The sequence below is a fragment of the Xiphophorus couchianus genome, chromosome 13 (genome assembly GCF_001444195.1).
Source record: "Xiphophorus couchianus chromosome 13, X_couchianus-1.0, whole genome shotgun sequence".
Lineage (NCBI taxonomy): Eukaryota > Metazoa > Chordata > Actinopteri > Cyprinodontiformes > Poeciliidae > Xiphophorus > Xiphophorus couchianus.
Genome location: NC_040240.1, coordinates 17,755,257 through 17,769,245, shown reverse-complemented (window position 1 = coordinate 17,769,245; position 13,989 = coordinate 17,755,257). Strand labels below are relative to the sequence as shown.

Genomic DNA, 13,989 nt, shown 5'->3' with positions numbered 1-13,989 from the left:
TAAGACTGGGATATCAAGGCAAAGAAAACTCAGTAGCTGCTGGTAGGGGCCATTCAGAGGCCTCCAGACACTCAGGGGCCTCCAGACATTCAGGGGCCTCCAGTCTCTCAGGGGTCCCTAGAAATGGTTTAATTGTAACACAGACCACAGATCTAAACCTGTAACATCATTTGTAGAGAATGACAATGTTATTATATTTTATTTAAAGCATTCAGCTGAGAAAAATAAATAGTACATTTAGGATTTAATTAGAAAGTTTACTTTTTAAAAGTTTAAAGAATCATCTTGATAGTTTGATTGTTGTGTTACCATGGCTACAATATGGTGCAATCTTTGTGTTTGAATTGGGTTTGTTCACAAATACATCACAGAAAATAACCAATAATCCATCCATCCATCCATTTTCTGTTCACCCTTTGTCCCTAATGGGGTCGGGAGGGGTGCCGGTGCCTATCTCCAGCTAAATTCCAGGCGAGAGGTGGGGTTCACCCTGGACAGGTCGCCAGTCTGTCGCAGGGCAACACAGAGACATACAGGCACACACACACTCACACCTAGGGAGAATTTAGAGAGACCAATTAACCTGACAGTCATGTTTCTGGACTGTGGGAGGAAGCCGGAGTACCCGGAGAGAACCCACGCATGCACAGGGAGAACATGCAAACTCCATGCAGAAAGACCCCGGCCGGGAATCAAACCCAGGACCTTCTTGCTGCAAGGCAACAGTGCTACCAACTGCGCCACTGTGCAGCCATAACCAATAATCAGTGATTGATTTTAAACTCTGCCAATAAACCTGGTCTCCCTCTCACAGATTCACCTTATCTTTATTTAAACATGTTAGTGATGCTGAGGTTCTTAGTAGGACGGGTTCCGGAGGGAGGAGGGTTCTGTCTACCTTGGGCCGGCCCTGGAGGAACAGCTGCTGCGATGCGCAGCTCTTGAATCCACCTGGAATCTACCTGGAATCCCCCAGGTGGCCCCCATGTCAGCCCCCAGATGCTTTGGAGACATTTTGATTCATTTCATTGTGGCATGTTTGGCTTTTTGCTGCGGTTCTAATTATTGCTACAATATTTTCTCTGATGTTTATTTTATGAACTCTAAATGGGCCGAATCTTCCTTTAACACTTGAGGTTCTGCAATAAGTTCTATTTACAGCCGCGAACCTCCAGCCCAGATTCCGTCAGCAGCAGCTTTAACCCACCTAGTAGAAACGTTAAGGAGAAGCAGAGCGAACAGTCAGCGGGTGGTACCAGGTGGTACCGGGTGGTACCAGGTGGAACCAGGTGGTACTGGGGCTGTGAGCTGCGTCGTGACTCGCGGTGACAGTCAGTACCATGTCTTATACCAGGATGTCTGATATAAAGACAGATATTCTTTCTATCTGTCAGTGGACCGACTCAAGCTGCCTGTAGCGAACCGGGCCTTTAGCAGAATGATGAAGTTAAAGTCAGAAGTTTCTCTGCAGCATTTCTGAGTTTAGGGGCGAGGCGGGTTTTGTCCCGCTATTGCAAGGACGATTATAAAAATATAAATAGAAACAGTTTTTCTAACGTCAACATCAGACCTACGTTTTCATTCACAAACCAGTGTATGAAAAAATATTCGTGCCCATAATTTGATAGTTAGAGGACACAGATCTGCCTCCTCCTCACCATGGACCCGGAGTCTGAACAACATGGAGGCTCTGAGAGTCATTATTAGACTGAGGGCAGCCAGACTAGTTTATTTTTACTAAACTATTATACTTAGCTAAATATTATTGCTGAGGGGCGCAAACAGGCCTTCTGACATACAGATAAAAAATAAAAGTAAAATAAAAATTATTTTGAAAAAAACCCAAGAAACTCAAAAAGGGCACTAGGGGCATCAAGGATAAAAAGGGCAGGGGCTCAAGCTCCCCTCACCCCCCCTCTGCATGTGCCTGCCACCAGAGGTCAGAGGCGACAGAACTCAAGTAAGAGTAGTGATACTTCAACATATTTTTACTCAGGTAAGTAGAAAGTAGCCATCCAAGAAATTACTCTAGTAAGAGTAAAAAAGTACTTGGTAAAAATTCTACTCAAGAACTGAATAACTGATCAAATTATCAATCATTAAATATTTAAAAATTACATCATTAGCTGGACCAAAGTATAAAGTGGAAATTTTGGTATTTAAGGATCAAAATGACAAAAAATAACAAAATCAGGCAAAAGACAATTTTACTAAATCAATAAAAACATATGAAACTTTCACAGAAAACTGCAGTGTCTTTGTGCGTGGTTAAAATAAATTTGTTTTTCATTCATTTAGAAAATCCTGAAATTGTACTCAAGTAAGAGTAGAAATACTTCATAATAAAATTACTCAAGTAAAAGAGTACAGCGTAGTAAAGAGTAATTTTTTTTCCAAAAAGTTACTCAAGTAAAGGAAACATTAATCAACAGTCTGACAAAATGAAATGCTTAAATTGTTGATGACTTTGTATTTTTGTGTTTTTATCATTTGAAGCAGTTTGAAATGCCTTGTTACTGAAATGTGCTTTACAGATGAAGTTGATTAATTTCTTGAAGTGAGTGTAACCAGTTATGTTTACTCTGTCGCCTGTATTCCAGCTGGACCAGGTTCATGAAGAACTGCTGCACCTCATTTTTCTCTAAACCTCATGACAGGATTCAGTTAAAAGGGAGTGTACAGTCATGGACAAATGTTTTGAGAATGATTCAAATGTTAATATTTACAAAGTCTACTGCTTCAGTTTTTATAACGGCAATTTGCATATACTCCAGAATGTTATAAAGAGTGATCAGCGTAACAGCAATTAATTGCAGAGTCAATATTTGCCTAGAAAATGAACTTTACCCCCCAAAACACATTTCAACTTCATTGCAGCCCTGCCTTAAAAGGACCAGCTAACATTGTTTCAGTGATTGCTCCATTAACACAGGTGTGGGTGGTGATGAGGACAGGGCTGGAGATCAATCTGTCATGATTAAGTAAGAATGACACCACTGGACAATTTAAAAAGAGGCTGGTGCTTGGCATCATTGTTTCTCTTCTGTGAACCATGGTTACCTCAAAAGAAACACGTGCAGTCATCATTGCACTGCACAAAAATGGCCTAACAGGAAAGAAAATCGCAGCTAGAAAGATTGCACCTCAGTCAACAATCTATCGCATCATCAAGAACTTCAGGTTCTTGATGATGGGTTCATTCATAGGTTCCATTGTTGCCAAAAAGGCTCCAGGGCGCCCAAGAAAGACCAGCAAGCGCCAGGACCGTCTCTTAAAAGTGTTTCAGCTGCGGGATCGGGCTACCAGCAGTGCAGAGCTTGCTCAGCAATGGCAGCAGGCAGGTGTGAGTGCATCTGCATGCACTGTGAGGCGGAGACTCTTGGAGCAAGGCCTGGTCTCAAGGAGGGCAGCAAAGAAGCCACTTCTCTCCAGGAAACACATCAGGGACAGACTGATATTCTGCAAAAGGTACAGGGAGTGGACTGCTGAGGACTGGGGTAAAGTCATTTTCTCTGATGAATCCCCTTTCCGATTGTTTGGGACATCTGGAAAACAGCTTGTTCGGAGAAGACAAGGTGAGCGCTACCACCAGTCTTGTCTCATGCCAACTGTAAAGCATCCTGAAACCATTCATGTGTGGGGTTGCTTCTCAGCCAAGGGAGTCGGCTCTCTCACAGTCTTACCTAAAAACACAGCCATGAATAAAGAATGGTACCAGAATGTCCTCCGAGAGCAACTTCTCCCAACCGTCCAAGAGCAGTTTAGTGATGAACAATGCCTTTTCCAGCATGATGGAGCACCGTGCCATAAAGCAAAGGTGATATCTAACTGGCTCAGGGAACAAAACATAGAGATTTTGGGTCCATGGCCTGGAAACTCCCCTGATTTTAATCCCATTGAAAACTTGTGGTCAATCATCAAGAGACGGGTGGACAAACAAAAACCTAGGCATTCTGACAAAATGCAAGCATTGATTGTGCAAGAATGGACTGCTATCAGTCAGGATTTGGTCCAGAAATTGATTGAGAGCATGCCAGGGAGAATTGCAGAGGTCCTGAAGAAGAGGGGTCAACACTGCAAATATTGACTTGCTGCATTAACTCATTCTAACTGTCATTAAAAGCTTTTGTTACTCATAATATGATTGCAATTGTATTTCTGTATGTGATGACAACATCTGACATACACACATGAAAACCAGAGGGCAGCAGATCATGTGAAAATATAATATTTGTGTCATTCTCAGTACTTTTGGCCATGACTGTATTGTTGTATCTGAAGCCTCAAACCAAGAAAAGAAACAGCAGAGCTCTTCTGTCAACAAGCGATTGTTGGCTGTCGCTATGTCAGAACTGAACGATGCAGGTCAATAACTGGGACAAAAACAACTTTTTAAACTAATTTGAATATTAAACTGAGCTTAATGTGCTGTTTGATAGATAGGATTAACTGGAATATGTGTGTCTTTTTATGTAGACCTGAAATTTGCTGAGAGAGATTGTGGTAAATAAGTAAACTGAAATAAAGTGAATAGAAAAAAAGGAGTGTCAGAAAAGGTTTTGACGGCTAAAAAGTGTAGCCGTTTTTTTTGTGTGTGTTTTCAGAGAAAGTTCTCTTCATGCAAACAGGATTGCATGATCCCACGAAAGCAACTCACAATATGACATCTGCAAGACTTTAGAAAATTAGTACAAAATTAATCTTTTCTATAATTTTAACTCTTCGTTTTTTCCAAAAACAGAACAAAGAGAAACTGTTGGACAATAATTTCAAGTTATGAACTGACATACCCTGGCGAGGCCTTGTAGGATGTGGTAATAGTAATGAACATATTTTTAAATATTTGATTGCAGCAGCAGTAGCGGTGCTGCAGCTGGCCCGGCAGGTTTCTGCAGCGCTGCTGCACCTCATTTTTTTTCATGACAGAGTTCAGATTACAGGAATTGTACAGCTGTAAAACCGAGAAGCAGCAATAAAGTAATGATGAAATAGCAGGCGATGATGACATCTAGACTGTGAAACGGGACCGACTGGTTCCAAGAGTCTATCAAGTTACTTTGAATAGATTCATTTTTCAGGGGTGGATGAAAGTTCCCACACAGTCTAAAAAGTCATAAAACTTTCCTTAAATTTTCTTATTTACATCTTAATTTTTAAAAATGTTCTGCCAACCTACAGGGTAAGGTAAATGATCAATCTATGTAGATCTTGAGATAATTAAATGCACAAAAAGCTATTTCTGTGTTCAGGTTTTTATATACCCATCTATTTTTGCTGGCCATCTAATATCTTTGACGTACCCAGTTTAAAAATATTTAGGGTTTGTAAAAAAGCCAGAGTAGATAAGTCAGATATGATTTTGCTGCTCAATATTGCAATCATATAACATACTGATGTAAACTGAGCTATGGCTCGTTTCCATATTTCTTGAGTTGGTAACTGGGCTGAGCATTTCCCATGTTCGCCCTCCCCATCGGCCTCCACCCTTCAGCTTGATCTGCATATAAATCGCTGTCTTTGCTTCCAGTCTCATCACTTCTGACACCTTCACAACACAACAAGGATCCTTTAACCTCGAGGGAAAGGATTTATTATCTTTGGGAAAACCAGGAACCAAACCAAGAAACAGAGATGGGAAAAATCTTTCTTGCCGTTGTTGTGGCCATCGCATCCTTTGCTTTGGGTAATAATTAAATATATTCTTTGAAATTGGTAGACAAGATTAAAATAACTATTTTGTTCAGTTTTTAAATTTTAACTGTGTTTGCTGTACTTAAAACAAAACATATTCTACGCCACATTTGGAAAAAAGAAATTCATGAACAATAATTGCAAAAGTTCAACTTATATTTTTAGCATTTGATCATATTTATAGATGTCAAAAAAGTAGGTCAATGCATTCAGGATGAACCTGATTTACATTTAGCTTCATTTTGTCATTAAAATTCAATTAATGACACAGTAAATTGAAATTGAATTGAAACAGTAAAAACGAGCATCACTCTGTTGCTAATTTGGGGTCCGAACTAATTCTAATCTCCACTGAATTTTCAAAAGAATAATACGGAGCTAAAAGATCAAAAATGAGTAAAAACATTCAATTTTGGATCTGCTTCTGCTGTATTAAGTATTAAATTATGTGTTTATGCTATGAAGTAAAGCCACAATATATGACATTGCTTAAGAGCTTTTTGATTGAATCAAAGTCAAAAGTGCAACAATGAACACAAATTCCATCTGTCAAAAAGTAATAACTGAATTAAAATGGTTAAAATTGCATATCTGAAAGAATAAGGCTGTGTGTCGACAATATTTGTTTTTTGATCAATACAGATTGTAATGGATTGCTTAATGAACATTTCTAACTATTTTAAGTTACTTTAAAAAGAGTTTTTCTTATAACTGTATTTCTTACTGTATACTTGTTTGTTTCAGTGGAGTCTCTGGTGTGCAACCAATGCTCCATCAGTCTCTTCGGCTTCTGTCTGGGTAGTAGCCAAAACACTTGTGGTACGAACGAGACCTGTTACACACAGAAGATCAGTAAGTTCACTTTTATCACTTTTCTGCCACTTTAATTCCTTAAACACTTAAAAAAAAATATATTTTTTAACTATCTGGACAGAGATGTGATTGAATTAATTTAATAAGTATTATTACTGATGAGATATATTGTTTAATGTTAAGTCTAACATTTAGACATTTGTAGCATGTCTAAAAGAAATACCTATAATTTCTCTTGGAAATGCATGACGTCAGTTGTGCCGTCTTTAAATCAGGTATTTATGGTTTAAGTGATTGTGTTGGTGCCAAGCCAACTTAAAAATGAAGCAAATTTTGCTCATGCGCACAACTCTGGCAGGCGATTATTTTACCTGCTATCCGTGGCCGCGCTGCCGCGGTACAATGACTCCACTGAATAAATAAAACCTGGAGATGTTGGTATGATTAATTAAGTGCAGTGCGCCACAGCAAAGGCGTAAAAAATAACGCAGAAAAACCGTTAACGAAAAACGTAAAACCACTTTTTCCCCCCCTCACGCTCTGTGTCGGCTATGTCACGCGAAGACTCGTTGCCATAGCAACTGACAACAACGCCACTTTATGTTTTAGGATCAGACACCAAAAAGAAAAAGGAGAAAAGAAAAAACACTCAAACATTTCCCACATAAAGAGTATATCATTCAGTCGGTTACGGCATTATGTTTTTAGGCTTGATGTTTGTGGTTGATTAGCTACCGCTGCTATTAGCTAATCTTCCATTATAATCTGATAGAGCACCGAGTAGCATACGTGCAGTGTGTACGCATGGCTGCGCATGCGCATTAAGAAGTCCGACCGTTAGAGGAGCTGTCAGTTCAGCAGACGCGACAAGTTACGACGAAAATAAGTCAATAAATTGTTTTCAATGATAACTAGACAGATATACACGCATTGTCGTGGTTTCAAAGTGTATTTAAAGCAGGAACTAGATAAAGCTGCAGTGAACTACAACACACTCCTGTGTAAAACTCGCCTCCCTGTTGCTTGATGACGGTCTGACTAGTTAACCGCTGAGGCAGGATGTCATACAGCTGTTAATAACAAAGTATATGACAATCTCTGTCATGATTCTATGTTGCTGATTAAATAAAATCATATGGTAATGATAGCGTATACTTGTCTGACAGATATAGCCGTCAGTTCGTAGAACGGTTCTCAATGTCAAGCAAGAAAAACTGAACTACTTCCCTCTCCCTCGCAAGTTTTTTCTTATTTAAAACTTTTTCCTGACCTTGTCATCAAGTTGTTGTAGTGTTGGCAATTTGTAGCAAAGCACTGTGTCCCCTTTTCTGTCACATATCAGGCGTAGAATCAAGACTTGGCACGTTATATTAATAACTTAAAAGATGAAACCAATGTTACTCAACCAGCAGTAAAATGGGGGCGGGATCTTGCGCGTGTTCCGCCTCAAGGGGGAACAAACTAAAGTAGGGTAAACAGCCACAGCAGTAGGCAGAAACAGTAATAAATAAATAAGCTAATTATTCCCAGTAGTTGAGCAATCTCAGTGACTAATCCATGTAAACTGTTGCTCCACAGGTTTTCCAGCCCTCTCATCTTTCAAGGGCGTGATCACTCAGGGCTGCAGGGCTAATGACACTAGCTGTAGCTCCACCAACACGTCAACACTCCTGACCATCCAAATCAAAACTGAGGCTACCTGCTGTGGTACAGACAAATGTAACACCGTGGACCTCACTGGCGCTGCACCAGACCTGAAGATGCCGTTCCTTGTGACCATGGTTGGAGCCGCCATGGCCTCCATGTGGGGAAGCTTTTTGTAACGAAATTACAAACACGATCCACCCCTCTTCACTACTCCTACTTATTTGATTAATGTTACAAAGAAAGAAATCCAAATCTTGTCCTCAAACAGCTTTTATCCTTCCTTCATGTAACTTACAATTAGATGAAGGTTCAAATTATTATGGAAATTGAAGAATAGTATGTTTCATAGAAACATTGAGCTTAATTTTCCATTATGCTGTTTTGTGATTTGTTTACTTAAATGTAATTATTCCACTTACTCTTTTATGTATTATCAGACAAATTTGCCAATGGCAAAATAAATAAAATATCTGGAAAAATCTGTGTTCATTGTCAATTAGTACTTTTTTTGTGTGGCTATTTTGCACAAGAGGGTATTACAGAGAAGTGGAAAACAATAAATACTTGGAATATCAGAAATATGTGCAATTACAATGCTAATGGTGAAAAATACCAACAAAACAAAAAATCATTCTTAGATAATGAGATTTTAGTCCTTTCAGAATGAGCAGTTTTAAGGCATCCTGTCACTTTAAATCCAAACAAGCTGCTTCTGGCCACGCCCCAACTCAACTTTTACACTTTGAAAAGCATTAGTAGAGCCTCCTGCACAATCAACAGTAATGCAGCAAATGGATGGTAAGTCAACAACACAACAGTTTGTTGTCTTTTCCAGCAGCCATTGTACAGCACATACAGAAGTAAAACCAGCTGACTAAACTTGCTGGATCTCCACTTGGGTTGCTAGGTAACAGGCTGGGGTTTGCTGGGGTTGCTAGGTGAGGGGCAATGCCTGCTGATTTGGGACGTTATGTTTCTGAAATGGCTCATTTTCCAGACAACCAAAAAAAAACACACACATCAACTTTATGTCATAAACGACACAAAGTAAACGGTTGGGCAGTTTTTAGAAGCAGTACAGACCCAAATGGAAGTACAAAAACATGCAAAATATGAATTTTGCATAAATCATAAATCACATCACAAATATTTTGGTTTGTTAGAATAAGTCTATTATTTTCTGAATGTCACTACCTGAAGTTATACATCGCCACTTCAATTCAGTGATTATGCAGCTTTACTGAAGGCAAAGATGTAAAATCGTCCTGGAAAATTACAATAAAAATCCAAACAATGGAGTCCAGTGAAAGACCAACTGGTTCTGCAGCCCAGAGTTATACTGCTGAAAGGTCAAAGGTCACAATCTTTTCACTTGGAAGAGGAATGTTGTGAAACTTATGAAAAAACAAGCAAGTAAAACAAAAATTAAAGGAAGGTTTTATTGATTACTAGCTCTGCCTTAACTGTTTCTCTTAACATATTTAGAAGAAAAAAAACACCATTTATTCAAACATCAACCAAATCAACAACCAGAATCCCTCCTGGCTGTCCCGGTCTTGGTTTTCACTCCTCCCCACCTTTTCTTTCAGATAAGGTGAAACTCAAAAGACCTGAAAAACCCTTCCAGCCCACCTCGCCCTCACCCCTCACCTCATATAAGTCTCCGTCTTCAGCAGCAGGCTCATCACTCAGACTCACTGGAACGTCCAATCACCTGGAAGAGAGCAAGCTTCAGGACTTTGGAGCGAGTAGGACGATTCTTTGAGCAGAAACCAAGAGTGAAATCTACAAAACCAAGATGGGAAAGTTTGTTTTTGCTGTTGTTGCAGCTGTTGCATCTCTGGTTTTGGGTAAGAAAAGTTGTGTTTACTCAAAAATTACAGGAACATTGTATTTAAATGACAATATATATATATATGTATTAGTTAATAAACTTGATCATTATTGTAGTAGTAACTATTTTTAAAAATAATTTTGTAGTTGAGAAACTCACAACTGCAGTCTTCAAATATTTCAGCATTAGCAACATTGCTTCACTGGGAGTTTAGCAGGTTTTGCAAATCACATCAGGGTGTGGTCGATAAAATATCTCACCAGAAAAACTACAAGTCTGCAAAATATTTTGAATGAAGGCAAACATTTTTGGTGTATCCTTCATTCCAGCTGAGTTACAGTTTTCTCTGCACTTTCCTGATGTTTGAGTAAAACTTTCTTCTGTTTCAGTGGAGTCCCTGACATGCAACAAGTGCTCCTTCAGTCTGTTGGGGAACTGCTTGAACGCAGTTAATGAGACCTGCCCCTCCAACTCTAGTGTGTGTTATACTGGAAGAGCCAGTAAGTGCCGTTTTATTGTCTAAAAACATGACAGTGTTTAGTCTAAAATAAGCTAAAAGCTTTGGGAAGTCAATCAGTCACCTAAATTACTGTCATTCCCAATTGCTACACTGCAAAAACACAAAATCTTACCAAGTGATTTTGGTCTAGCTTCTAGTGCAAACATCTTAGTACACTTTAAATAAGACAAACTAACTTAAAAGAAACTTTTAAGCAAGATGTAGACGCTTGTTTTAAGAAAACAATTCCTTAATACTGATGAAAAGTTACATTGGCAGATTGTTAAACTTATAACATGGGGAAAAAGTCATGTTGTAAGTGAAATAATCTGCCAATGGAACTAGAACTGGGTTGCTAGGAGACGGGCTGGGATTGGCTGGTGTTGCTAGGTAACGGCGCAGTGCCAGTTGATTGTGGAACTAGTACTTTTTTCATCAATATTAAAGAATTATTGACTTAAATGAAGCTCCAATATTTTTCTAAAAAGTTACTTTTAAGTTAGTTTTGTCTTATTTCAAGTGTACTAAGATATATGCAATAGAAATTAGACAAAAAATAGTTGGCAAGATTTTGTGTTTTTGCAGTGTAGTGGAGAATTATGCTGCTTTATCTTATACTGTATGTCTATCTTATATATCCATATGGTACCGAGTATTTTTGGTCTAGTTTCTAGTGCAAATATCTTAGTACCCTTGAAATTAGACAAGAATAACTTACAAGTAACTTTTCAGGGAGATATACAATCTTGTTTTAAGTAAATAATTCCTTGATATTGATTTTATTGGCACATTATTTCCCTCATAAGACATTTCCCCCATGTGGTAAGTGAAATAATCTGCCAATGTAAATAGCACTTTTTCACAGTTATGAAGAAATTTGACTTGAAACAAGCTCCTATTTCTTGGTGAAAAGTTACTTATCAGTTGATTTTGTCTTATTTTAAGTGTGCAAGAAACTAGACTAAAAATACTTGGTAAGATTTTGTGTTTTTGCAGAATGTAAGCTATCACTTTGAGCAACACGGAGTGGAAATTTTGGTTGTAAATCTGGAATTTCCAGTTTGGTGACCCTTTGGGTCAACAGAGCATCAGAGGAAAAGCAATTTTTTAAACTAAAAAAATTAGATAAAACCACCAATTAGATGCAGATGAATAAATGTGCACAGTTTTCCAAGCCCACTGATTTAATTCATCTGTTTCTCTGCAGCGTTCCCGTCTCTGCCAGACTTTGTGGGCTTCAACATCCAGGGCTGCATTGAAAACACCACCGGCTGTGACGCAACCACCCCTGACACCATGCTGGGTGTCGCCTACAACACCAAGATCACCTGCTGCTCCACCGAGAGCTGCAACCCCATCACACTCAGCGCCGCTCCGTCCAACAAGATGACCTTCAGCGCCACCGTCAGTGCAGCCGTCCTGGCCTCCGCACTGGGAAGCATTTTGTAATTTAATACGAAAGCTGATCTACGTGTTTGTACACAACAGGTGCATCTGAGTAAAATCAATAATTAAATCAATGCAATACTAATTTGCTCAGAGCCAGAGCGACTCAAATCATGGTTTAGTTGTTTGCAGATGTTTAAATCAGGGAAGTTGATCAATGGGATGTTTCAGAGAAACATTGAGGTTGTTAATCTTCCTTGATGATGTTTTGTTTATTTTGTTTGTGCATTTTTTAATCAAAATTTATTTTTCCCTGTAAGTTTTTTTCCATAATAAACTAAGCTACCTCTATCTATGAAAACAATTTCTGCAACTGTCTCTTTGGTGTCTGGGTCTACATTTATGATCACATTAAAGTTTATTTACCTTTTTAACCCCTCAGCAAGTATCGCAAAAAACAGCACTCCAAGTAAAATGAATATTTCTTTGAAGTGATAAACTAATTAAAAAAAATAGTCGGTAAATATTTACATTTTTTATGAAGCTTTTTGTCATAGAAATTCTTGCGTCATCTAAGGCTATAACTGAGAACTGTGTTGGTTTGCCAAAAAAATGAATGAAAAGTAAATTCAGGTCAAATTATTCAAGACAAGAAATAAAAAGAAACATTTAGATGTTAGGATATTAGGATAAACATAATGCAAAATGCTCAGTTCCTATTTCAGGCCATTTTTAACACATATTTAAAGACATTTTACTGAACGTAAATAAAGAGTCGGATGCACATGGACCAATAGTGATGTTTCTTAGGTTAATTGCCCGTTTCAAACCTCCCAATAATCAGTGTGATGGACAGAACAGTAAAATGACAGTCAGGTTAAATCCCAACGATATTTTTTAATGTAACCCAAAAGATAAACTTGGATAAGTCATAAAATAACAATATTGGTAACTGAAATCTACCAAATAAACTGGCAACATAAACTCTGATGTAAGTCAGAAAACAAAAGATTAAATCAAGTCAAACACGTGTAACAGTAGGCCTGTCACGATAGCAAATTTTGCTGAGCGATTAATTGTCTCAAAAAATTATTGTGATAAAAGATAATATTGTTTGAAGACCTTTTTACACTGATTTAATGGAAATGACGTAATAATGCATGCGATTTCCTGCCAAAGACAGATCAACTTTATTTTCAAAAGAATATTTAACACTGGAGCTGATAAACAAAATAAACAAATCAACCAAAAACATAAATAAAATGGATTCTCAGTCTCCATTAACAAAAAATGTACTTGAAAAAAACTTAACAACATAAAGCCAAAGTGGAAATAAATACTGCATTCAATCAAAAGATGATGAAGTCTGTATATTATGTTGCCCTTCAGTAATAATTAGATTTAAATAGAGAAGATGGGCACATCCACTACCTGATGCAATAATTCACACTACATGATTTTTTGCTCCTATTTTTCCCCTTATGACAATCTTAAAACGTTGATCTTTCTAAGATTGTGTGGTGTGTTATGGTAGATCGTCATTGCCGCTCCGATCCAAATCAGGGTTTTTTCCCCCGACTGGGCGCTTTAACTCCACCTGTTGAATGTGACAGGTAGCCAATCAGAAAGCGCGGATTCTCCTGCGCTTTCTGAGGGGAAATTACGGAGGGGAATCCCAAACAGCTGAGGCACAACCCGAAGTCCAGGAGATGATATGTGGAAACAACATTAATGTTTATTCAACATGCAAAGAATATAGAAATGACAAGAGGAGGAGTTGGAGCGAAATTGCTACCGCAGTTGATAAACCCGGTAACGTTTCAGCTGTTCTTCGTTAACGTGACGTAAACAGGTTATAATGATTTTCATTCAGTCAGGACTTTACGCTGACACTAGCAACATGCATTGCAGGTAGATTGTAGTAAAGCATTGATTAATATCTGGTTTTAAAATTAGTTCACTGAATTTGTAGCCATTATTTTGTGCCCATTGTTGGACACCACACGGCAGGACCGAACCCGATCGAACCGTTATACCTAGGATTTCTGTCGACTAATGTGTGGTCTGTCAGGTTTTGAAAATGGGCCGACAATCGGCCGACAGCTTTAAGATCGTGTAG

At 38.4% G+C, this 13,989-nt stretch overlaps 1 protein-coding gene across 1 annotated transcript; it reads left to right on the top strand.

Annotated features, from left to right (window-relative positions):
* The first annotated feature begins 9,267 nt into the window (after positions 1-9,267).
* On the top strand, positions 9,268-12,234 carry LOC114155429 (long neurotoxin OH-57-like). Its single transcript, XM_028035299.1, has 3 exons — positions 9,268-10,001; positions 10,375-10,485; positions 11,692-12,234. The coding sequence occupies exons 1-3, from the start codon at positions 9,950-9,952 to the stop codon at positions 11,931-11,933; spliced, it is 405 nt and encodes a 134-aa protein (XP_027891100.1). The 5' UTR covers positions 9,268-9,949; the 3' UTR covers positions 11,934-12,234.
* Positions 12,235-13,989: the final 1,755 nt, after the last annotated feature.